The following is a 25,026-nucleotide window of genomic DNA, read 5'->3' as shown; positions in this document are numbered from 1 at the left end:
CCTCTCTCACCAAACCCTCATGAATCTTTATGTCAGCTTCACAGCTTTTCTCATTTAAGAGCATCAAAATTTTACACTTGCAAGATTTTACATGCATGGCTCCCTCTATTAATATTTTCCCCTTTTACCTGGTAAAACTTCTACTGAGCCTTTAAGATCCTTTTCTTTTTGGAAAACTCTTTCCCTATAAAGTTCTTCCTAGACTCTTCAGGGAGAATAAATGTGAACAGGAAACTTTTCTATAGCATTCAACATGCACTACTACAATTACCTCTCTAGATCTGTCTTCCCCTTAGACAGTGAGCCCTAGAATAAAGACACATCTCTATGTTTTTATTTCTCTACTTTCCCAAGTATCCCCTGAAGTAGCTGCACAAATAAGGGTTGTGACAGTGTGTGTGTACGCGCACACGCGCGCACACACACACACACACACACACACACACACATATTTTAAAAACGGGTGAACAACTGTATAAACAAATGAATACAGTTGTGACAATTGCTGGTATTTAATTTTTAAAGAAGAGGATGTACTGAACATTTCACAGAACTTGCTTCTTTATGTCAGAGGGCAAAAAGAAAGAGGAAAGCTTTGCCTTAAGTCAGAATAACAGCATGAAAAAGAAGAAATAAGCACCTATTTATTCAGCGACTGAAGTGGTTAGAAACTTTACTCCCCATGAAATAATTATGGAAACACTCACTGGGAAGGGAATCGGCAGTGGCAATTCAAGGAGAATCAAGATTCCTGAGGCTTCAAACATGGCAAAAGAATGGGAGTGCTTTCTATTTGGACTTTGGGCAAACCTGGCATCCTCTGGGTGCCTGGTAACATGACAGTGTTGGACTACAGTGATGTTTAAGACACTCTCCTGCTCCATCTATGACCTCCATACTAAGTTCTGCAGAGTTCTCAAGCAAGCAGCACACAGAAGACTTAATCACCTCTTTTCACTGTATTAAATTATGAATGGATGAGGACAACAGAGGATTCCTTAGGAACAATAAAGGAAAAATGCATGATTTATTAAAAAAAACTGAAAAAACCTCACAACACTGAAATAATCAGAAGTTATGGAGAAAGGGTATAAGAAAAAGCTTGGTCAATAAAAATCATAAAATATTAGAAATTATTCTAACCATATCCATTATCACAATTAATATAAACGAATTCAATCAATCAAAGAAGAAAGCTCTCAGATTGCGGATTGAAAACTGAATTAAATCTAGACATATGCTACTTACAAATAATACACCTAAAACATAAAACATGGAAACCTGAAAGTAAACGAACCATAAAATAAAAACATACCAGCAAGAATTAATCAAAGAAAGCTACTGTAGGGATTTCAATAATAACCAAAGTAAGGCAAAAATGCATATTGGGGCACCTGGATGGCCCAGTCAATTAAGCATCTGACTCCTGATTTCAGCTCAGGTCATGATCTCACAGTCTGTAAATTCAAGCCCTGCATCGGGCTCTGTGCTGATGTTACAGAACCTGCTTCAGATTCTCTCTCTCTCTCCCTCTCTGCTCACACACTCTCTCAAAATAAATAAATAAACTTAAAAAAAATTAAATTCATATTATAAATAGAAACTCAGTGAGATAGAAAACCCTCTGTAAGTACCTAATTGATACAGGCTGAGGATAGGTTAAAAAACATTGGCATAATTGCAAGAACAAATTGAGAAATCCACAACCCTACTCTGTGATTTTTAAACACATCTCTCTCATAAAATAACTGAAACAGATAAGATGTTGGTAAAGATATATAACATTTGAATCAAGTTTCATATTATATATACAGCCATAACTTGTTTTGTTGTATTTCACAGATACTGCCTTTATGAATTGGTGGTCTGTGGAAACCTTGGGTTGAACAAGCCTATCAGAACCATTCTTCAAGAGTATCTGCTCACTTTATGTCTCTGTGTCACATTTTGGTAATTCTCACGACATTTCAAACCTTTTCATTATTATTTCATTGGTCATGGTTACCTTTGATGTTATTGTAATTATTTAGTGGTGCCACGAAGTGCACCCAGATAAGACAGCAAACTTACTGGATAAATGTATGTGTGTGTCGACTGCTCCAATGACTGGCAATTCTCCCCTCTCACTCCCTCACCCCAGGTCTCCCTATTCCCTGAGACACAATACTGAAATCAGGTTAACTAGTAGCCCTTCAAGTGTTGGCCTCTAAGTGTTCAAGTGAAAGGAAGAGTCACATGTCTCTCCCTGAATCAAAAGCTAGAAATGATTACGTTAGGTAAGGGAGGCATGTTGAAAGCCTAGACAGGTCAAAAGTTAGGCCTCTTACACCAAACAGTTAGGCAAGCTGTGAGTGAAAGGGAAAACTCCTAAGGGAAGTTAAAAGTGCTACTCCAGTGAACACATGAATCATAAGAAAGCAAAACAGTGTTACTGCTGATACAGAGAATGTCTGAGTGGTCTGGACAGAAGATCAAACCAGCCACAACATTCCCTTAAGCAAAGCCTGATCCAGAGCAAGGCCCTAACTCTCTTCAGTTCTGTGAAGGCTGAGGAAGTGAGGAAGCCGCCGAAGAAAAGTTGGAAGCTGGCAGAGGTTGGCTCATAAGGTTTAAGGAAAGAAGCCGTCTCCATAACATAAAAGTGCAAGATGACGCAGCAATGCTGATGTAGAAGCTACAGCAAGTTATCCGGAAGATCGAGCTAAGATAATTAATAAATGTGGCTATACTAAACAACAGATTTTCAGTGTGGTCAAAATGGCCTTCCAATGGAAGAAGATGCTATCTAAGACTTTCATAACTAGAGAGAACTCAATGCCTGGCTTCAAAGCTTCAAAGAACAGGTTGACCCTCTTATTAGGGGCAAAGCGGCTGATGGTTTTAAGCTGAAGCTGATGCTCATTTACCATTCTGAGAATCCTAGGGCCCTTAGGAATTATGCTATATCTATCCTGCTTGTGCTCTATAAATGAAACAACAATGCCTGGATGACAGCACATCTGTTTACAACACAGTTTACTGAATATTTTAAGCCCACTGTTGAGACCTACTGCTCAGAAAAAAAGATTCAAGATATCACTGCTCGCTGACAACGTGCCTGGTCACCCAAGAGCTCTGATGAACAACATGGTTAATGTTGTTTTCGTGTCTGCTAACACAATACCCATTCTGCTGCCCATGGATCAAGTAATCATTTTGACTTTCAAGTCTTATTATTTAAGAAATACATTTCATAAGGCTACTGCTGCCCTTGGTAAACCTTCATCAGTCAGCAGCCATCAACATCGAGCCAATATCTTCTACCAGCAAAAAGACTGTAACTCACTGAGAGCTCAGATGATGGTTAGCCTGTTTTAGAAATAAAGTACTTTTATCTTATTTATTTTTAAAATATAATTTATTCTCAAATTAGCTAACACACAGTGGATACAGTGTGCTCTTGGCTTCGGGAGATAAAGTACTTTTAAATTAAGGCATGTAAGGGGCGCCTGGGTGGCTCAGTCGGTTGAGCGTCTGACTTCACCTCAGGTCATGATCTCACAGTCCGTGAGCTCGAGCCCCACGTCAGGCTCTGTGTTGACAGCTCGGAGCCTGGACCTGTGCTTCGGATTCTGTGTCTCCCTCTCTCTGCCTCTCCCCCTATTCACACTCTCTCTCAAAAGTAAATAAACACTGAACAAAATTTTTAAGAAAATTAAGGCACATAACTTTGTTTTTTTAAGACATAATGCTATTGCACACTTGACAGACTGCAGTGTAAACATAAATTTTACATGCACTAGGAAACCAAAAAATTCACTTGACTTGCTTTACTGTGCTAATGACTTTATTGTGGTGGTCTGCAACTACAACCACAATATGTGTGAGGTGTGCCTGTGTCTCCACCCCAGCACCTGTAACTGGGCACCATAGCTCTTAACCATTCTCTGCCTTGTTTGCTCTACTCCAAACATGCTGGCCTCTTTGCTGTTGATCCCAAACACCAGGCACACCCCAGCCTCAGGGGCTTCAGATGGCTGTTCCCTCTGCCTGGAATGCTCTCCAGCACCCATATTCACATAGCTCGTTCCTTCATCACTTTTACATTCTTAGAATATCATCCTCTCAGTGAGCTTACGCTAAGGACTTTATTCAACACTACAGCTCCTTATGCCCCAACAAATCCATTTTACCCTCATTTATGTTTTCCCCATGGAAGATATCACCTGGTAATAAACTGCAATTTACTGATTTGTTATATTCAATCTCCACCCACTAGAAAGTAAATACTATCAAGGGAAGAAGCATTTCTGTTCTGTTCTCTGCTATATCTCCAGCACCTAGAACAGTGTCTAGAACCTAGTAGGTACCCAACATATATTTGTTGAATGAAGAAATGAAGAACAGAAATTATCATCAATATACAGAAGAACAGATAAAACCAAAAGCTTGGTTTAACAAGATTGATCCAAAAATAAAAGATGAAAACCATTAACAATTAATAATGACAGGGGGAATATAATAGTTTTTAAATACACAAGAGAATAATAAAACTAATGGTATTATAAACACTAGTATTTATTAAGTGCATATTCATGCCAGATGCTGTTCTAAAAGTTTTACATGTTTTCATTTTATTTTTATTCCACGCCTGTGAGGCAATTACTATTATTCTGCCCATTTTACATGTAAGAAAACTAAGGCACAAGGTCACATAACCAGCCATCCCTGCAGCCAGGATTCCAACCCACACCCTCTGACTCCAGAACCTGTACTCTATTTTCATATAGAGATATTATGACTAATTTAATATGTATAATCTCAGACAAAAAAAAGATGTTTCCTAGAAAAATAGAGAAGATACAGAAAATCTAAAACTTACACCATTAGAAAAACTGAATCAGGAGTCAAAAATCTACCAACAAGATAGCAGGGCAAAGCTTTTATAGGCAAATTCTACAAAATCATCAAATAATCTCCAATTTATTCATACTATTTCAGAGAATTGAAAAAGAGGGAAAACTGCCTAACTCATTTTATGAGACCCTTATATAATCTGATACTAAAATTGAACGAGGGCAATGGAAAACAGAAAAAAAAAAATCGTAGACAATTCTCACTTATGATCACAAATGCAAAAATTCTATTAACATGTTAGCATACCAAATGGAGCAATTTATTTAAAATAATCACAATCAGGGGCGCCTGGGTGGCTCAGTCAGTTAAGCATCGAACTTCAGCTCAGGTCATGATCTCATGATTCATAGGTTTGAGCCCCACATCATGCATCAGGCTCTGTGCTGACAACTCAGAGCCTGGAGCCTGTTTCGGATTCTGTGTCTATCTGTCTGTCTGTCTGTCTGTCTGTCTCTCTCTCTCTCCACCCCCCTCCCCTGCTCACTCTCTGTCTCTCTCTTTCAAAAATAAATGTTAAAAACGTTTTTTTAAAAAAAATCACAATCATATAGACTTTATTCCAGAAATGCAAGGATATTTAACATTAGGAAATATATTAATGTAACTGACTCACTGACATTTGGGGCCAGATAGTTCTTTACTGCAGGGGCTATTCCTGTGCATTATAGGATGTTTACCAGCATCCCTAGCCTCTACCCATGAGCTACCAGTAGCACCATCCTATCAGCTGTGACAACCAAAAAAATGTCAACTGAAAATGTCCCAGTTGAGAACCACCAATGCAGGGGCTGGTGAACTGGGACCAGACCCAGACACTTAATGGAACATGGGCCATTTGTACAGACCTCAGAAGCACAGACCAAACTAAGTACTTCATATTTCCTAAATACATTTCATTTCATTCAACAGGTTATATATTTATTTTAATGTTCAAACTGTCCAAGATGTGACCAGAAGGAGCTCCTTCAAACTAGCCCCTACACACAAGGACAATTCTAATCCCCAAATATTATGACCCTGTCACTAACTGACTTCTGGAGTACCCTCCCTTGGTGTCAAATATTCTTTTCACAGAGAATACATCTTGAGTTTATATTAAGCAACTGCAAACATATTAATAAAGTGTTTTTAAAATCTAAGTTATTTGGTGGCTGGGTAGCTCAGTCGATTAAGCATCCAACTTCGCCACAGATCACAATCTCAGAGTTCATGAGTTCGAGTCCCACATCAGACTGTCAGTGCAGAGCCCACTTCGGATCCTCTGTCTCCTTTTCTCTCTGCCCCTCCCCTGCTCATACTCTCTCTCAAAAATAAATAAATGTAAAAAAGTATCTTTAAAAAAATCTAAGTTATTTGGGGATTATATGCTATTTTGAGATCTATTTTATTAATATCAGTACCAAGAGGCAAATCTAAAAAAAATTTTTTTAATGTTTATTTATTTTTGAGAGAGAGAGAGAATGCGAGTGGGTTGGGGCAGAGAGAGAAGGAGGCACAGAATCCGAAGCAGGCTCCAGGCTCTGAGCTGTCAGCACAGAGCCTGACGCGGAGCTTGAACTCATGGACTGTGAGATCATGACCTGAGCCGAAGTCAGACGCTCAACCGACTGAGCCACCCAGGCGCCCCCCCAAGAGGCAAATTTAAATAAAAAATCTGACTCACTTAGTGAGCATTATTGTGATAAATGAAGTTATTCAAACTAATTCTGATAATGAATCCTGAGTTTGGATTACAAAAGATAAACATTTTCATCAATAACATTCAAGATAACTTTCATATAGTACTAAAAAATATTTAAATTACACAGAAGATACCAAAAAAATTGACTAATACACACTTATTCAAAGACAAAGAGGTGTGGAAGGTTCTTTCTATAGGTATTTCTCAACTTACATACAAGTAACCACTTTTAGCATTTATTTGTAATTCCAAACTCAACCCAGTATTTCACCAAAATGTTTTAAATATAAATCATAGAACTTTCATGCTGATACAAAGAATCTTGGAAACAACATTGTTTAATCCCCATTAAAAAAAAAAAAAAAAAAAAAAAAAAAGGCAACACCAGCCCAGAGAGGTAAACTGTCACTGAAATAGTTACTAGGAAATCTGGAATTTAAATATGGTTCTCAGGATTTCAACACAAGAGCTAGATTAAACATGTCTCTTACATGTAAATAGAGAGATTAACACTTTAGTCCACCAGAAAAGCTATTCAGCCCACAGTGTGGCTGAAACATTTAGCAATTCAGCAATCCACAGGGAACAACGGTATTGCAGTAATCATTATCAGAGTAACCCAAAAGTTATTACGTGCTGTCACTGAGAAGTTTTTTTTACATAATAGATTTTGGCTAGGTAAGTTAAAAGATGATAGGAAGGTCCATGAATAGTTCTGTCAGGATTCTCACAGGCTCTGACAGAGCTGGTAGGCCTGGTGCTTTACCATACCTAACTTTACCATACAAGTTAGGACTTTCCATCTCCATGACAGCCATATACTATCAATGGGGGCATATTTCAGGCACAATTCAGGTTGTCTGGAGCCTCTTCATTAACTGCCAACTCTTTTAACATAAGATTTGTATACTTGCCCTGAGAATGCTACAAGAGTATACAGGCTACAAGCCCTGAGTATACAAGAAAAATACTGTTACAGATGATGCAACATTCAAGGCTGCTAACTTTTATTTTCTTGAAATAGAAGATTTTAGATAAAACTCTGTAATCTTCCCTCATTTTATAAGTTCTCCTCAAATTTTCAAGAGTGTTTCCTTTGTTATCAAATTTAAATAACTGGATTTACGTGTAGAAAATCATTGATGAGACTCATGCTTCCTCCATCTTTACCCGTCTGGTGTGATCAACTCCTGGTTCTCCCATGATCTGAGGCCTTTTCCTGTTCTCTTTCCCATCTTCTTCCTCTACTTAGACTTGAGGCTGAAAACAGGATGATTGACCCTCTCATGATCATGCTGCTGTTTCTCATACTAAAATAGTCAGTTGTGCCTCAAGAAGGAAGTGGATTCTCAGTTATAAACTTCAAGGATCATCTTACAGTTAACACTATAAAGAAGCTACCAAGTAGAGATTTTAAATCCTCATTGTAATGGAACAGAATTTCCATAGATAGTAACCACTGGATGAGATACATAACGGCAGCATATGAGAAAGGATATGTTTTCTTCTCTTTAAAGTTGAAAACGCAAAGTGATCCAGATAGCTTTTTCAGCAGTTAAAGATACAGCGTGTTATTTTTCAAACTCTATTAAAGTTAATTATTTCATTGAGTCTTAGAATTGGAATTTTGCATGGTAACTAACGAAATGGGTAAAGCAACACCGTACATACCCTGAGTGGCTGTTGGAGGTAGTTTGAGGGTATTGTCTAACTTCTCCCAAAGGTAAGTTGGCCGAGGGATGCCTTCCTCTGAGCTACAGAGCAGGATGACATCGCTGCCGATATCCTGGGATCCTTGGATTTGGCAGTGTGGGGCAGAAGGGGGAACTACAACAGGAAGAGTAAGGAATAGAGTACGTATTTACTATGAGCCACCTGATGATGGAGGAGACATCAACATTCAGTGCACTGGAACCTCAGATAACAATGTTTATAGAACACATAACCAGAAGACTACCTCGTGAGTGATGCCAGTGACTAGTCAGGACCCACAACTTCAGCTGGCAGGGGGCAAACATGGAAAAGGGGCTGCATCCTTTCATTATACTTTGAAGGAATCTTATGCTCTTCGTTTTGCATTCCTTCCTCTGAAGAAGAATGCTGAAGGTCCTTCCTGCCCACACACTGCCTTTAGAAACATGACTGAGCATACCCATGTTCACAGCAGCATTATTCATTATAGCTGAAGGACGGAAACAGCCAAGTATCTATGGATGGATGAATGGATAAACAAAATGTGGTACATACATACTAGGAAATATTATTCGGCCTTGAAAGGGAAGGGAATTCTGACACGTGCTATAGCATGGATGAGCCTTGAGAACATTATGCTAAGTGAAATAAGCCAGTCATAAAAAGACAAACAATAGATAATTCTACTTATATGAGGCACCTCGAGTAGTCAAATTCATACAAACAGAAAATAGGAAAGTGGTTACCAATGGCTGGGAGGAGAAGGAAATGTTGTTTAATGAGCACAGAGTTTTAGTTTCGTAAGATAAAGAGGGTTCAGGAGAGTGGCCGCACAGCAGTGTGAATGTACTTATCCCTACAGGTCTGTACACTTACACACTGGCTCAGATGGTAAGTTTTATGTCATGTGTATTTTACCACAATTAAATTTTTTCATTACTGAAAGAAGCCACTTTTAGAAAAGATATTTCAAGGAAGAGCAACCACTGACCCTGCCAGCAACTCTCTGGGTAAGACGACCCTGACAAGATTCTTTGTTACTTTACAAACAAAAACCTGACAGACCTACTTTATGCTAAATTCTGCTTTATGGTGGGGGAAGTTAGAGTCAAGGTCAAGTGTGTCTACTACTTGATCATAATGCAGTGGACATTTTATAATCATTAAGACAAATAAGCACATAAAAGACACAAAATTTAAAAATTATGAAAGAAGAACACTAACGGAAGAAGGCGGTGCTTTGTAGCAAGAACGCAAGCAAATGAAAATATCAGCTAACCCCAAGGCTTGGAGTCTCATGTTGGGGGATGGAGGAAGTAAAGTCTGAATCCAATGATGGTATACTTGTAATGCTAACGACTTTTCGAGAAATACATTCAACCTTTCAAAAAAGAATGAACAAATGCATAAAAGGTAAGTGCAGTAGACAGAGAAACCAGGAAAGGAAGGGGTGGGGGAGAGAGAACCATAAAAGGGTATGAGGTAGGAAAAGTAAAAAATCTCAGAGAATCCTACTTGCTGTGATGGGGTAAACCAGTCCCCTCAATTACTGCCTTTGACACTGCCACCATGATGCTATAAAGGAAGCCCAAGATAATTCTTTGAAGGTAGCATCAACTATAAAAAAAATTAAAGGATTTTTTTCTTCTTTTAAAAATTGAAAAAATTAACTTAGATAATGTGGGAAGACAGTCACCTAATTTGCAGGTATAAACATCAGAAAAACACTGAAACTCCATTAGTGCTCTATATTCAGTACTTGAGTATTTTTAAATCTCTGTATTTAGTAAAAACCTCTGCATAATTAAAAATTACACAATTCTGAATATACTGCAGTGTTTCTAAGATAGAAATCTCCAATCTGGTCCTTAGTCTTCTTACTTTGTTTGAAGACTAGGAAAACAAGGCACCATGGCTATCGCATAGTCTCACCCAAAGAAGGAAAATGGTATCCTCAAGTACCTCAACAACGGAAGGGAAAAGAAAGGGTAAGAATTTGCCAAGGAATAAGGGAGGAGATTCTGAGCCAAAAACAGGATGAAGGACAATCAAGAGTATCAGCCTTCTCTAACTACCTCCTAGGTCTCCCCCAGTGAACTGAGCTTAACTGCATTTAGGAGGCAGTGTTTTATTTTAGAGGCAGCAGAAGTGAGAAACAAAACGTGTTTAGAATGGACTTAATTTAGTATGACGTATTCTAAGTATACTGTATAATAGAAAAAGTGCCTGTGTGAGACAAGACATTGTCTATGCCACCTTTAAAAAGGCCCTAAAACTATACAGTCTCTTAATACAGTATTGAGACCAAATTGATCATATGATTTATCATTCAAAAAGGATGCTTTTGAGGACAAAAGGATGTTTTACTGAAATTATGCCAGGACATGAGGGGTAAGCCAAGAACTGCGGTGAGTCTCCTCAGTCTATGTGGACATGAAGCAGTCATTTTTTCTCACGTGTGCTGAAACTTCTGCTTTGTACAGAAAATAAGTGATTCTTGACTTAACTTGCTCTCAATGATAAGTCCTATCCTGTCAACACTGAATAAAAGTGGGAGGCCACTTGTGATTGTGTTTTTTACCACCTTTCTCCACTTTCAGGACAAATCATTTAAGAAGCTTTAAGGAGCCACCAGAAGTGGCAAAAGGGATGGGAAGACTATGCGTAAAAAGCACAGAGACGCAGAGTCCAGGCAGGGCAGATAGGAGAGGAATCAAGAAAAGGATGCCAGCAGACTGAAAGTGTAGAAGGATGGTCAAAAGTAAGTATGCTCGAGTACAGTCACAGCATAAGGAAAGCCAAGATGCCTGCAACATCCTGCCACTCACCTAAAACTGTGAGACCGGTGACCCCAATGTTTCTGCCCCCTCTATCTGGAAGGTTGTTGACCAAACACTGGTAGGTGCCTGTATCTGACAGCTGAGTGTTATTAATGAAGATAGAGACGTTGGTGGCCGGCATAGTGCCTGTAAATCCTACCCTACCATGGAACCGGGGGGCACCATCGAACATCTGTCCACCCTGGTACAGAATGACCTGGAAAAGAAAGTAAAATAAATAAACTGGCCACTACATTCCCTTCTAGACACATAACACATAGCAGTAACTATCTGGTAGATCGTAGACTGCATCAAACATTGAAAAACTTTCTTATCTTAAACTTGTTCCCAACCCTTTACTACAGCATCAGTGCACAGGCGTATATGGGGATTCTAAATTCTCAGATACCAAATTAAAATAACACTGTTTCCTTGTCTAACTCATCAGAATATAGAAAATGTCTTTAGTGCAATCTTACTATCAGCCCATAAATATTTTTATTCAAATAATTCCAAAATAAAAAGTTTAAACAATTAGCACTGCCATTCTCATGCTTACCAGGTCACAAGATGACAGATCATGGCTACAACCTGAACATAACTAGTCATGAGAGAGAAGAAGCATTGCAGATCCCTGATTGCTATTCTTATGTCCGTTTCTATTATCAAAATTAACTATTCAGGGGAGAGGACTCAGAACGCTGCTGCCAAAAGCCTTGTGGGCTGAGAATGAGAAACTTGCTTCTATTTCAGTTCTATCTGTAAATATTTGGGCAACTACACTCAAGTCTTTCTTTGCCTCCTAAAATGATAAGGTTGAACAAAATGATCTCAGAGGCTCAGTCTAATTAATTATAAAAATTCCATGGTCTAAAGAAATGAAAGAAGCTTCTAAATATACATATTTGAATTCATATCAGAAAATTTAGCTTATTGAGTATTTTTAGGTAGTAATAAGCTCACTGAAGCAGAAAAGCTTCGTAACAGTAATAAATTATCTTTGGGAATAAATGCGTAACTGTGGTTACAATTCATTAATTTTCTGAGCATTATTTTCTACAACAGTTAATACCAATTATGGGTCTTTTACCTATAATTGACAGTTTACTAGGTAGTAGCTTCTATTTTTGTGTACCTTAATTTATTTGAGACTCTTTGAAGCTGGCTAGTATGCCTGGCGGTGTTTATTTTAAAAACACTTGTGAAATTAGACAAATAAACCAAGTACTACTATCTAATGTTACTTCCTTAATATTATCACTGTCTCTAAAACATACTCTCATCCATCTGTGTTACTGACAGTCCCTTCCTGTCAAAGCATATGTTACTTTTTCTATCTTGCTTTTTCCTATCAGCAACACCTTTTGGTAAAATTCCAGGTTCCTACGTAAAATTTTCAGAAGGATTCCCCTGACATATGTTAAAACAAGAAAGTCTCTTAAAAAGAGGATAATCTCTTCTGATGGTTGACTAATAACACAGGAGTAGGATTTAAAACAGCATAGGCACACGGAATGTGCCATCTTATCCTACCTAGAAATCAAATATATACTCAGGATGCTTTCCTACCCACCTCTTCTGAAAAAATTAATATTTGAGAGGCAGCATGAAGTGGAAAAGAACTACCTGCTCAGGTTGATTAGCATTGGAGAGAGGAATGACCATCCAAATGACATTGAGGTTAATGAGGGCAGCGCTGGTAGTAAAAGTACAGGGCAGGACTGCCGTCTGGCCCCGGGCCACTTGGATACTCCCAGGGCTCTCAGAGACTTCCAGGGAAGCTGCAACACCTGCAAAGCAGAGAACAGGAAGGTTATGTGCTCACCCTTTCCTGACAGACCAAACCTCTTCAGAAAATGCTTGTGTGTTTTACATTACCAGTAATGTAAACAGACGGACATAATAATCTTACTAAACAACTTCTAACCAGTCATTGACTTGAAATAATAAAAACAGTTACCTTTATCTCTTAGAAACCACAAATGAAAAACATTAGCAGGTACTTACTTTATTTTGTAAGACAATATCAGATATTTGGCTAGATTCAAATACATGGGAGAAGTTAACTGATAGGGTTTGAACAAAACTTGCAATGGACAGGGAGCCTGCGTGGCTCAGTTGGTTAAGCCGCCGACTTTGGCTCAGGTCATGATCTCAAGGTTTGTGAGTTTGAGCCCCATGTTGGGCTCTGTGCTGACAGCTCAGAGCCTGGAGCCTGCTTTGGATTCTGTGTCTCCCTCTCTCCCTGCCCTTCCCATGCTCATGCTCTATCTCTGTCTCTCAATAATAAACAAACATTAAAAAAAAAAAAAACTTGAAACAGTGAGGACGGATGAGAAATAAAATGATTTTTTTAAAGGCATCAATAATAGCACACTTAAAATTAAATGCTTACATATTAATCTAACAAAATATGTGCAAGATCTAAACACTAATAACTGGGGGCGCCTGGGTGGCTCAGTCGGTTGAGTGGCCAACCTCCACTCAGGTCATGATCTCATGGTCCATGAGTTCGAGCCCCGCATAGGGTCTGTGCTGACAGCTAGAGCCTGGAGCCTGTTTCAGATTCTGTGTCTCCCTCTCTCTGACCCTCCCCCGTTCATGCTCTGTCTCTCCCTGTCTCAAAAATAAATAAACGTTAAAATTTTTTTTAAATAAACACTAATAACTGTAAGACGCTAATGAAGGAAATCAAATAAGCACAAAAATGGACAGATATGCAATGTTCATGGATTAGAAGATTCCATTCTCCCTAAACTGACCTATAGATTCAGAGCAATCCCAATTCAAATCCCTGTAGGCTTTTTGTAGCTACTGAAAAACTAATTCTAGCAGACATGGAAAGGCAAAAAACGAGAATAGCCAAAATAATATTGAAAAATAAGAACAAATGTGCAGAATTCACACTATCTGATTTCAAAACTTGCTATAGAGTTATAGTAATCAAGACACTGTGGTACTAGCATAAGGACAGAACACCAAATAAATGGCACAGGATTTAGAGTTCTGAAATAAACATTTATACATATATTTTTTAATATGAAATTTATTGTCAAATTGGTTTCCATACAACACTCAGTGCTCATCCCAACAGGTGCCCTCCTCCATGCCCATCACCCATCTCCCTTCCCTCCCACCCCCTATCAACCCTCAGTTTATTCTCAGTTTTTAAGAATCTCTTATGGTTTGGCTCCCTCCCTTTTTTTTTCCTTCCCCTCCCCCATGGTCTTCTGTTTATATTTATAGTAAAATGCTTTCAACAAAGGTATAAGACAATTAAATGGGGGGAAATAGTCTTTTCAATAAACGGTGTTGGAACAATTAGACATTAATATGCAAAAAATTAACTCAGACCCTTACCTCACAGGATACACAAAAATCAGCTCAAAGTGTATCACGGACCTAAACATAACAGCTAAAACTATAAAACTTCTATAAATAAACATAGAAGAAAATCTTTGTGACTGTGGGTTAGTCAAAGAGGTCTTAGATATGTCACGAGTACCAAAAATCATAAAACAATTAAAAAGTTGGATTTTGTTAAAATTTTAAAAACTATTGTACTTCAAAACATTTAATTAGGAAAATAAAAAGCCAAGGTACAGACTGGGAAAAAAATATCTGTAATTCACATATCTGATAAAGGACTCCAATATATAATATATATGGAACTATTACAACTCAATAATGAAAAGACAAACAACCTAATATTAAAATGCATAAAATACTTTAATAAACATTTATTTCAAAAAGTAATAAGCACATGGAAAGATGCTCAACATTATTACTCATTAGGAAACTGCATATTAAAACCACTGGAATGGCTATCATCAAGACAAAACCAAGAGCTTACAAGAATGTAGAGAAACTACAATCCTCATTCATTGCTGGTGGGAATGTAACATAGAACAGTCACTTGGGAAAATAGTTTCAGTTTCTTAAAATGTTTACCATAAACTTACCATACAACCCAGCAATTCCACCCCAGTAATCTACCCAAGTGAAAACATATGTCACACAAAGACCATGTATGTTCATGGTAGCATTACTAATATCACATCGCCAAATATCTTATCAACTGATTGGTGGACAAAATGTGGTATATCCATACAATGAAATACTACTCACAAGTTACTGACACACCATGGATGAGCTTCTCAAACACATTTTGCTAAGTGGAAGAAGCCATATGCAAAACACTAATATACTGTATGATTCTATTTACATGAAATTTCCAGAAAAGGCAAATCTATAAGGACAAGAAGAAAATCAGTTGTTGCATGGGGCTAGAGAGGAGGGATGAGGGATTGATGCAAATAGGTTATATGCAACTTTCTAGAGTGATGGAAAACTTCCAAAACTGGATTGTTATGATGGTTGTACAACTCTATAAATTTCCAAAAAATAAATGAATTTTATATTTCAAATGTGTGAATTTTGTGGAATATATATTCTATCTCAATAACTGTTAAAATTAAAAGAAGAAAATAGTGATCTATCAGAATCAAATCCTGGGAAGTGAAAATCAACTTTTATCTCTTCTAAAAAGGATGCCTGTCCCCCCTGGGACTATACAACAGTACAGGGCTAACAGGAGATTAAAACAGGCCAGGGAGATCCAAGAGAGAAGCTATTCTAATCACAAAAAATACATTAAGACCATGGCAGTATCTCAAACTGTTTTACTTTGAAGTGATATTATCTCAATTCTCCAAAAAAAGTAACACTATAACATATCGCTATGATTACAAATCATTTTTAAAAAAATAAATCTACATAACACCTTCCTTCTATAGAACTTCATGTTCTTCACATAGAGTCTGATGATGTTCTCAGGAGTTAAATTTGCAGGATAAAATGTTTCAAAAAATAAGCCATCTGTGATAGGATACAAAGCAGTTTATAACATCAGGAAAAGCCTCTAAGTAAAATATTAGGGAAAGTCTCTCAGTTTTAAAAAGGAAAACTGAAAGAAACTCAAGTGTTAAGTGTCAAGGCCAACAAGGAAGGTTGATCATGGAACAGCAATGAACAGGGGAATAAGCTACCTTCTAAGGTAGAAGTGGGTTAGGGCAATATAGTTGTTACATGGGTTTAGAGTAAGTGTAGAAGCCAAACTAGCAACAAAACCTTCATCCTTTCCTTCCCCAGGTAATCCTCCAAGAAGTGAAGGGAATGTGTCCCCTTTAAACAATACAGGATAATGTGTACCTTCCACTCTCAATTCATGAATTCCAAGGTGAACTCACACAATCTTTCATACACATTTTAAAAAGAAAAAAAATGGCCAACATAAACTAAGAATGAAAGAGAAAGGTGTTGACGGAGGAAACTACCAAAATAGGTTAGGAGCTGAGTAAAGGAAGAGTAAATCCATAGGACAGGATAGGAGCTGAGGGGACGGGAACAGGTCCACTAGCAGAGACAAGCCGCTGGGTTGGTAGAAGTTATGGAAGACTGACTTCATCTACTTCCCATTTTACAGAAGATTAACTCTGAAATCTCAAGTACAGACACGGCTATAGAAGAAATGAGAGATAAGAGAGAAGAAAAGTATGAGTTTGAAGGTGCAGAGATCTAGTTTGAAATCTGGCAATTTCATCTGCTTAGCTGTGTGGCCCCATGTAAATCACTTTGTCTCTGATTCAGTTGCTTCCTCTGAAAAATAGGGCTAAATGTTACCATCACATCCTCATCAAAAGGGTATGACAATAAGGGCAGTAACAGAGGCTGACAGCTGATGATGACAACCATGACTACTACTACTGCTATTAACATATACTACATACAACACAGACCATAAGCCAAGCCCACATTTAGCACTATTTACAAACACATGTGCATGTGCACACACACGCACACTCATTTAATCCACACCTCAATCCTTTACTTAGTAACCTCCTACTCATCCTTCCTATTAGCTCATGTGTTACTTTTCACAAAAGAGCCTTTCCTGACCCCCCAGTCGAGGTCAGGCTGTCATAGAGCAATGTTCCTTTCATTCTGAACACTATCCAAACTTGTGATCACACTTTCATTAGTATTCATACTTATTACTTAAAATATCTTCACCAGTATACTGGAGGTCCACTGAGAACTCCATTACTTTAAGCACATAATTAAGAACTCAATAAATACATGTTACTGAATGGATCTAATTTAATTCCTTCAGTTTCCACGCAAGAGACCACAGTAGGGTCCAAAGAGACAGACTTGCCAAAGATCTTAAGACTAGGACCTGTGTCTTCTGACTTCTCACAGTATGATGTCTGCTATACCAAACTATCCCACAGATCACATCTCAGAAAACAAATGATAATGTTATCGCTTGTATTAAGATGAGACTGAAGAGATACTTCCTTACCAATAAAACTGATAACTGAGTGACAGAAACTCAATTTATTTGTAATTATATCTCTTCTACTCTCAGTGTCTTACAGATAGGAACATTTAACATAAAAAGGCTGTTAATGCTCTCTAGCTACCAGAATTCTCTATGGAACAGAAAGTCACCCAAGACCATAAAACATTGTATATTAAGATACCAGATACCAGAGCAAGTTTTAAGATAAACTATCCTAAAGGACTTACACAAAGAAAATGGCTGAAAACAGGCTACCTAACTTTTACAACTACACAAAGAATAAAAGGGTCAGAAGTGAACATCTGTAAAGAGACTCTGAGAAACTTCCTTGTTAGAGCTTGGTGCACTTCAGTCCCATCCCATGCCCACTCAACAACAGGGCCTAAATTCCTGGAATGTGTCAGGGCCAGGGACATCTGAGAGTTTCCAATGGATCAGAGGTGAACACACAAAGAGCTGGTGCAGGGTGATCTTGGATTCTGTCCTAGCGGGCTGAGGAGACTTCACCACAACGAAGCTGGGGGTAGACCTCTGACTTCCTAAAGGGCGGATCACCAGCATTCTAGAAACTACGCATAGATTTCTGTATATAAATTGACTTTTCTTGTTTTGCTTTATTTCTAAACTCAGAGTGATCAGAAAAAAACTGTGTCACCTGCTTATGTTTTCATGTAGGAAAAGAAGAACTGGATCTTGAATAAATATAAAGAGATCGGGATGATAAAGTTGCTTTGGAACGGTCTCAGAATTCCTACTTAACATACGGACTAAACTGAGTACAACCGAAAATTTCTTAGAAAGAGTAAAAATAAGAAGGAGGGAAATGGGTATTTTTTCACATTTTAAATGATTAATTTTTTTCTATCTTATTAAAAAAACAACTAAAAACCCCATTTCCTTTTAGAGTGTATTTCCATGGTTTGAAATTCTAGGCAGGAATTTAAACTTTAATGCTAACTATTAGATTAAAAATTCATTTAAAATACCTTACAATTTGCAATATTTACATGAGAAATGTATAATTTAAGAGCTGTTTTGGCAGCATTTTGCAGGCTTGAATCTTTTCTTAGTACTTTCACCCAAGAAAAATTAAGTCAACTCATGAATTCTGAATGACTCTAAGCAATTAAATAAGAAAGACATAAAGCACATGGCCCCGTTTCCTCTGAGGAGTTGAAATCATAAATAACAGTTGTCTATACTCTTTCTTTAGGCCCCTCTCAAGATTTAAAACCGAGAGAAATGCACATTTCTCTCAGACCAAGAATCACACATTAGAGGAAAAGAAACTGGCAGCAAAAAATCCTTAGAAGTCTTAAGAGGGATCATCCACACCACATAGCAGCCAAGGGATAGACAAAGGATATTTCACAGTCATCTGCAGACTCCAAGAACATGAAACGTCACCTGCAACACCCATCAGAGCCAGAACACCTGAAGTTCAGGAGGAGGACTGGCCAGAGCAATCCTACTGAGATTTCAAAACAGAGTATTCACTGATATCTGAGGAGCATGTACGCATGTTTCAGGATCAGCCCAAAGGCCAGAACACTTCCCCCTGGGAATATAGTCAACAAAGCATCAAAAGGATTGGATGGTATTTGGGAGGACTATGTTGTCCAGTCACCCAAAATATTAATATCAGCAGTCACAAAGTGCTAATTGTGACTTATATGATTCCCCTACAATTTCATAAGTGCTGTTTCTTACATTTAAAAAGACATAATATAAAATTCATTTAACCTACGCAAATTCAGTTCTGTTGTTCCATGAGACTGAAGTAAATTTCAAAAAAAATAAAAATTCCATATTCTATGTTTTCTGAAGGAAACGTTGGAATAGCATAAGTCCCTAATATTGTAGTGGTTTTTAAAACAAATCACTTTCTCCTCATACTGTACCCAAATTTTCATTAAATAATCTACCATTATAATTATTATTATATGATTTTTAAACTGCCATCTGAACTAAAAAAAAAAATAATGTTTATATTAGTTGACATTAAATTATATTTTGGCCATCAACACAGTACTAAACTAAATGAAGAATAAATATCTGGTTAATTTGATCAATGTAGATGGCTTCATTATGCACTGATCATCTATATTAATAAATCTATGGGATCACTGGCAAATCTCTACTTCATTTGATGCCATATCAAACAATATACTTTACTGTTGGTACACAAAGGCAAGCTACTGTAAACTCACATATCCTTATCTTCTGGCTAAAGCACTGAATACTCCTACAGAGTCCATGACTCATAGTATTACCGTATTATATTTCTATGGTTTTACGGTTCCCTTCAGGTACTATTACAGTGCCTTGTCATTACCGTCTCCTTTTCAACCACAAACATTCCTTGGGGACCATACTAAGGGCAAATAGCATGCCAGGAGATCTGGGTATTGAAATGATTTCCTCAGAGCAGACCCAGAGATGAGAGAGAGGGAGCCCAAAACCCTGTACTAAACCAATGCTCAAGGTCTACACTATCACTCTTCAAATAATCAAAAAGTATATACATCTGCATCTATTAGGTGAGTGACATTTCCTCAACAAGAGCTCCTAACACTTGATCAGAATCCTCTACAGCAAGTCTCCCACTATTATTGCCCTCTCCTGACTTTATATATGGCTTTGGGAATAGGTATTCTATTCCACTAGCAATTCTCTTTGCAGGGATGACCACAGCCCAGCAAGGTGACAGACCATTTACATACATATTTTGTTTGGCCTATATTATATGACTCCAAGTTTTTAAATACTTTGAATCACTTACAGTTAAATAACACAAAACTCTACATTACCAACTTACCTTGAAAAATTGTAAAAGTCAGTAACATTGGGCCTGCAATTTCACACAACAATTGATCACTGCTGCCCGTTAGACAAAGCATGAGCTCTCCACATTGTCACAATCCCCATCACCCTTATTACTCTACAATATGACCCACTTTACTCAGTCAGGATACCCGCCTGACTCTTGTGGGCATTTGTGTCTGCAATCCTTTCTGTAAAACTAAGTGAGTAATGTGATTATAACTAACTGTTTACAGAAGCAAGCCATAAAAGCAGAACCAGGTTTTGCAATGTTATGATGGGACATGATGCTATGACAGCTACCATAGCCACAATTCCCTTCAGGGAAAGCAGAATGAGACAATTCCTTACACATGGGTTACCATGGTTTGTGACACAGGATCTCATTCACATCCTGATGACAAGTGATTGTACCAGGAATGGGCACCTGACCAAAACAGTCACCTATAGACTGGACAGTTGTTTGTGAGGTAACTGTCATGAGATCCTGTCCAAAGATACTGCCAAACACAATGGTGCCTGGCAAATCAAGGAGGACCTTCCTTCTTGGTGGAGAGCTTGAAAAAGCAGCAGTATGTGAAGAGAGAAGAGCTAGGTCACTGAAGTAGGAATAAAGAGGGACATTAAATAATGATGAAGGCATCAATTCATCAAGGACATAATAGTCCTGTGTATGTACCTAACAACAGGGCTTCAGAGTACATGAAGCAAAAACCGATAGAACTGAAAGGAGAAAAATAATACCAATCATAGTTGAGAGATTGGAACACTCTTCTGTCATTAACAATAACATAGAAGAAATTCATAGAATAGATAAAAATCAGTAAAATACAGAAGACCTAAACAATACTACCAATGAATTTATCATAACTGAGTTTTTTAAGACATTCTACTCAACATCATAGAATACACATTATTTTCTAGCACACATGGAACATCCACCGAGACAGACAATAGTCTAAGCTACAAAATAAATTTTAACAAATTTAAAAGAATTAAAATCATACAAAGAATGTGAATAAAATTAGAATTCAATAAAAACTTAGAAAATAATCAAAGATTCATGAAAACCTACTTCTAATACTTCACTTCAAAGGTGAAATTACAAGGAAAATAAGAAAATATTTTCAATTGCATGAAAATGAACATAGAACATTTCAAAATTTATGAGAAACAAAGACCACTTAGAGAAAAATTAGTAGCATCTAAATGCTCATATAAAAAGAAGGCTTATAATCAATAACTTAAGCATTCACCTTAAGAAAGTAAAAAGCAAATTAAACCAAAAGCAAGTTAAAAGAAGAAAAGTACAAAGAGAAAAATTCAATGAAAATGATAATAGAGTAAATCAATGAAATCAAAAGGTGGTTCTCTGAGAAGGCCAATAAAATTGATAAATCTCCAACCAAACGTCTCAAGAATGAGAAAGAGAAGATACAGCTATGAAAGAGGGGACATAGCCACAGATTCTAGAGACAGTAAAAGAATCATAAAGGGATATTATAAATAACTTAATACTAACATGTTTGGTAACACAGATGAAATTAACAAATTTCTGAAAGGGACAAAGTACCAAAGCTCACACTAACAGACAGAGACAGCATGAAGAGCCCTTTGACCGTTAAAGAAAATTAATTTCATTTGCATTTCAAAATCCTCCCACCAAGATATCACCAGACCCAAATAGCTTCATTGGTGAACTCTGCCAAACATTTAATGAAAAAATAAAGCCAATTCTATCTATAAACTCTTCCAGAAAAAAAACATTCAGTTTATAAAGCTGGCTAACATTAATTACACTGATACCAAAATCCAACAAAGACAATACATGCAGAGAAAATTACAGACTAACATCCCTTCTAAACATAGACATAAAAGTCCTTAAAATATTAGCAAATTGAATCCAGCAATATACAGAAAGAATAATTAATCATGACAAAAGTGATGTTTACCCCAGGAACACAAAGTTCACTCAATATTTGAAATCAATATAACTTACCATGTCAATATACTAAAAAAGAAAACTATATAATTTTTTGATAGGTACAGAAAAAGGTGACAAAAGTCAATGTCTATGCATTATAAAATATTCATTACAAAAACTCTCTTCAAACAAGGAATAAAAGGAACTTCCACAAACTGGTAAAAAGTATCTACAAAAAAACCCAAACCAAAACAAAACAGCTAACATCATATTAATGATTTAAAAAAAAAACAACTTTTATAAATGGCTAAAGTTGTTTTCTTCTTAAGATCAGAAACAAGATAAGGATGTCTGATCTTGCCAGGTCTGTTCAACACAGAGGTCCTAGCCATTGCACTAAGGCAAGGATAAGGAGAAAAAGGCATACAGATTGGAAAGAAACAATGTAAAATTGTATTTATGTGTAGATAACACAATCATCTACATTAAAAATTCTAATAAATCTACAAAAAAGCAACAAATTTTAATTAATTAGTTTAACAAGGTTGCAAAAACCAAGGTTGATATACAAATACCAACTACATTTTTAGACAGTAGCAATGAAATTTTGGAAATTAAAATTGTAAAAATAATACCACTTGTAGTAGCATCAAAAAGATAAAACCCTTGCGGATAACTTTAATGAAATATCTGTAAGATCTATACAATGAAAATAACAAATCTTTGCTGAGAGAAATTAAAGGACCTAAATAAATGAAGAGATAAACCACGGCCATTAATCAAACCTTATACTGCTGTCAAGTCTCCCTGAAGTCATCTACTAATGTAATAAAATTCTAATCAATATTCCAGTAAGCTCTTTTGTAGAAAGTGTCAAACTGTTTCTAAAATATACATGTAAAAGCAAAGATCAAAATAGCCAAATTTTGAAAAGGAAAAAAAAGTTTGAGGACTTGCTGTACCTGATTTTAAAACATTCAATAAAGCTAAGGTGATCAAAATAGCATTGGGTTGTCATAAGGACAGACTTATAGAGAGTCCAGAAATAGAACCACATGTATGTGGCCATTTTATTTCCAACAAAGATGTCAAGTGGGAAAGAATACGCTTTTCAAAATATAGTGCTAGAAAATTGGACTTCCAGATACAAAAATATTAGATTTACCCTTACCTTACACCTTTATAAGGTTAACCCGAAATGGATTGAAGAGTTAAATATAAGAGTAAAAACATAAAATTTCTGGAAGAAACATGAAAGAAAGTCTTAATGACTCTGAATTTGGAAAATACTTCTTTGGATACAAAATGCATGAATTATTAACCTATCAAACTCAACACCCAAAAAACAAATAATCCAGTGAAGAAATGGGCAAAAGACATGAATAGACACTTCTCCAAAGAAGACATCCAGATGGCCAACTGACACATGAGAAAATGCTCCACATCACTCATCATCAGGGAAATACAAATCAAAACCACAATGAGATACCACCTTACACCTGTCAGAATGACTAACATTAACAACTCAGGCAACAAGAGATGTTGGTAAGGATGCAGAGAAAGAGGATCTCTTTTGCATTGTTGGTGGCAATGCAAGCTGGTACAGCCACTCTGGAAAACAGTATGGAGGTTCCTCAAAAAACTAAAAATAGAACTACCCTACCACCCAGCAATTGCACTACTAGGCATTTATCCAAGGGACACAGGTGTGCTGTTTCGAAGGGATACATGCACCCCCATGTTTATAGCAGCACTAACAACAATAGCCAAAGTATGGAAAGAGCCCAAATGTCCATCGATGGATGAATGGATAAAGAAGATGTGGTATAGGAGCGTGCGCGTGCGCGCACACGCGTGCGTGCGCGCGCACGCGCGCGCACACACACACACACACAATGGAGTATTACTCGGCAATCAAAAAGAATGAAATCTTGCCATTTGCAACTACATGGAAGAACTGGTGGGTATTATGCTAAGTGAAATTAGTCAGAGAAAGACTAACATACGACTCCATTCATATGAGGACTTTAAGAGACAAAACAGATGAACATAATGGAAGGGAAACAAAAATAAAAACAGGGAGGGGGACAAAACAGAAGAGACTCATAAATATGGAGAACTTTGGGTTATGGAGGGGTTGTGGAAGGGGGGATGGGCTAAATGGGTAAGGGGTACGAAGGAATCTATTCCTGAAATCATTGTTGCACTATATACTAATTTGGATGTAAATTTAAAAAAATGAAAAATAAAACAAGTTAATAAAAATAATAATAAATTAGACTTTCAAAATTAATAATTTCTTGTTTTCAAAAAACATTATTAAAAAGTAACAATACCAGCCATATTTTGGTAGAAATTACTTTCAAAACACATCAAAGACTTGTATTTATAATACAGAAACAGATCTTACCATTCAATAAGAGCCCAATTTTTTAAATGCACCAGAGAAAACATACAAATGGGTAATAACATGAAAAGAATTTCAACTTCATTAGTCAACAGGGAAATTAAAATCACAAGGCGGTATGTCTACAATGAGTTAAACTGACTGACAATACCAAGCGTGGACAAGAATGCAGAGTAACTCGAACTTTCATACCTTTCTGGAGGACTGCAAAGTGGTACATATATTTGGGGATATTTTCACAGTTTCTAACAAAGTTAAATATGCACTTAACCATACTATCCAACAATTCCAGTCCTAAGTATTCATCTAAGAGATGCAAAAACACCGAAACACCTATGTGCAAAATTTTCACAGCATCTTTATCCACAAGGCAAAAAACTGGAAACTCACATGTCCATCAACTTACAGATGGATAAAAAA

General features: G+C 37.0%; 1 protein-coding gene across 10 annotated transcripts in view; it reads right to left on the bottom strand.

Moving 5' to 3' along the window:
- IGSF11 (immunoglobulin superfamily member 11) overlaps window positions 1–25,026 on the bottom strand; it is a 263,579-nt gene that overhangs the window by 13,266 nt on the left and 225,287 nt on the right. For 9 of the 10 annotated variants that reach the window (XM_047874143.1, XM_047874140.1, XM_047874148.1 and 6 more), the window contains 3 exons: window positions 12,715–12,878; window positions 11,098–11,305; window positions 8,249–8,404 (listed from right to left, as the gene is read on the bottom strand). In XM_047874143.1, the coding sequence (XP_047730099.1) occupies window positions 8,249–8,404; window positions 11,098–11,305; window positions 12,715–12,878 (528 nt within the window). The remainder of the gene's footprint in view (window positions 1–8,248; window positions 8,405–11,097; window positions 11,306–12,714; window positions 12,879–25,026) is intronic. The other variant, XM_047874145.1, reaches the window with a different exon arrangement.

Source organism: Prionailurus viverrinus, chromosome C2 (genome assembly GCF_022837055.1).
Source record: "Prionailurus viverrinus isolate Anna chromosome C2, UM_Priviv_1.0, whole genome shotgun sequence".
In the NCBI taxonomy this organism is placed as follows: domain Eukaryota; kingdom Metazoa; phylum Chordata; class Mammalia; order Carnivora; family Felidae; genus Prionailurus; species Prionailurus viverrinus.
This window is presented reverse-complemented; position numbering and strand designations above follow the sequence as displayed.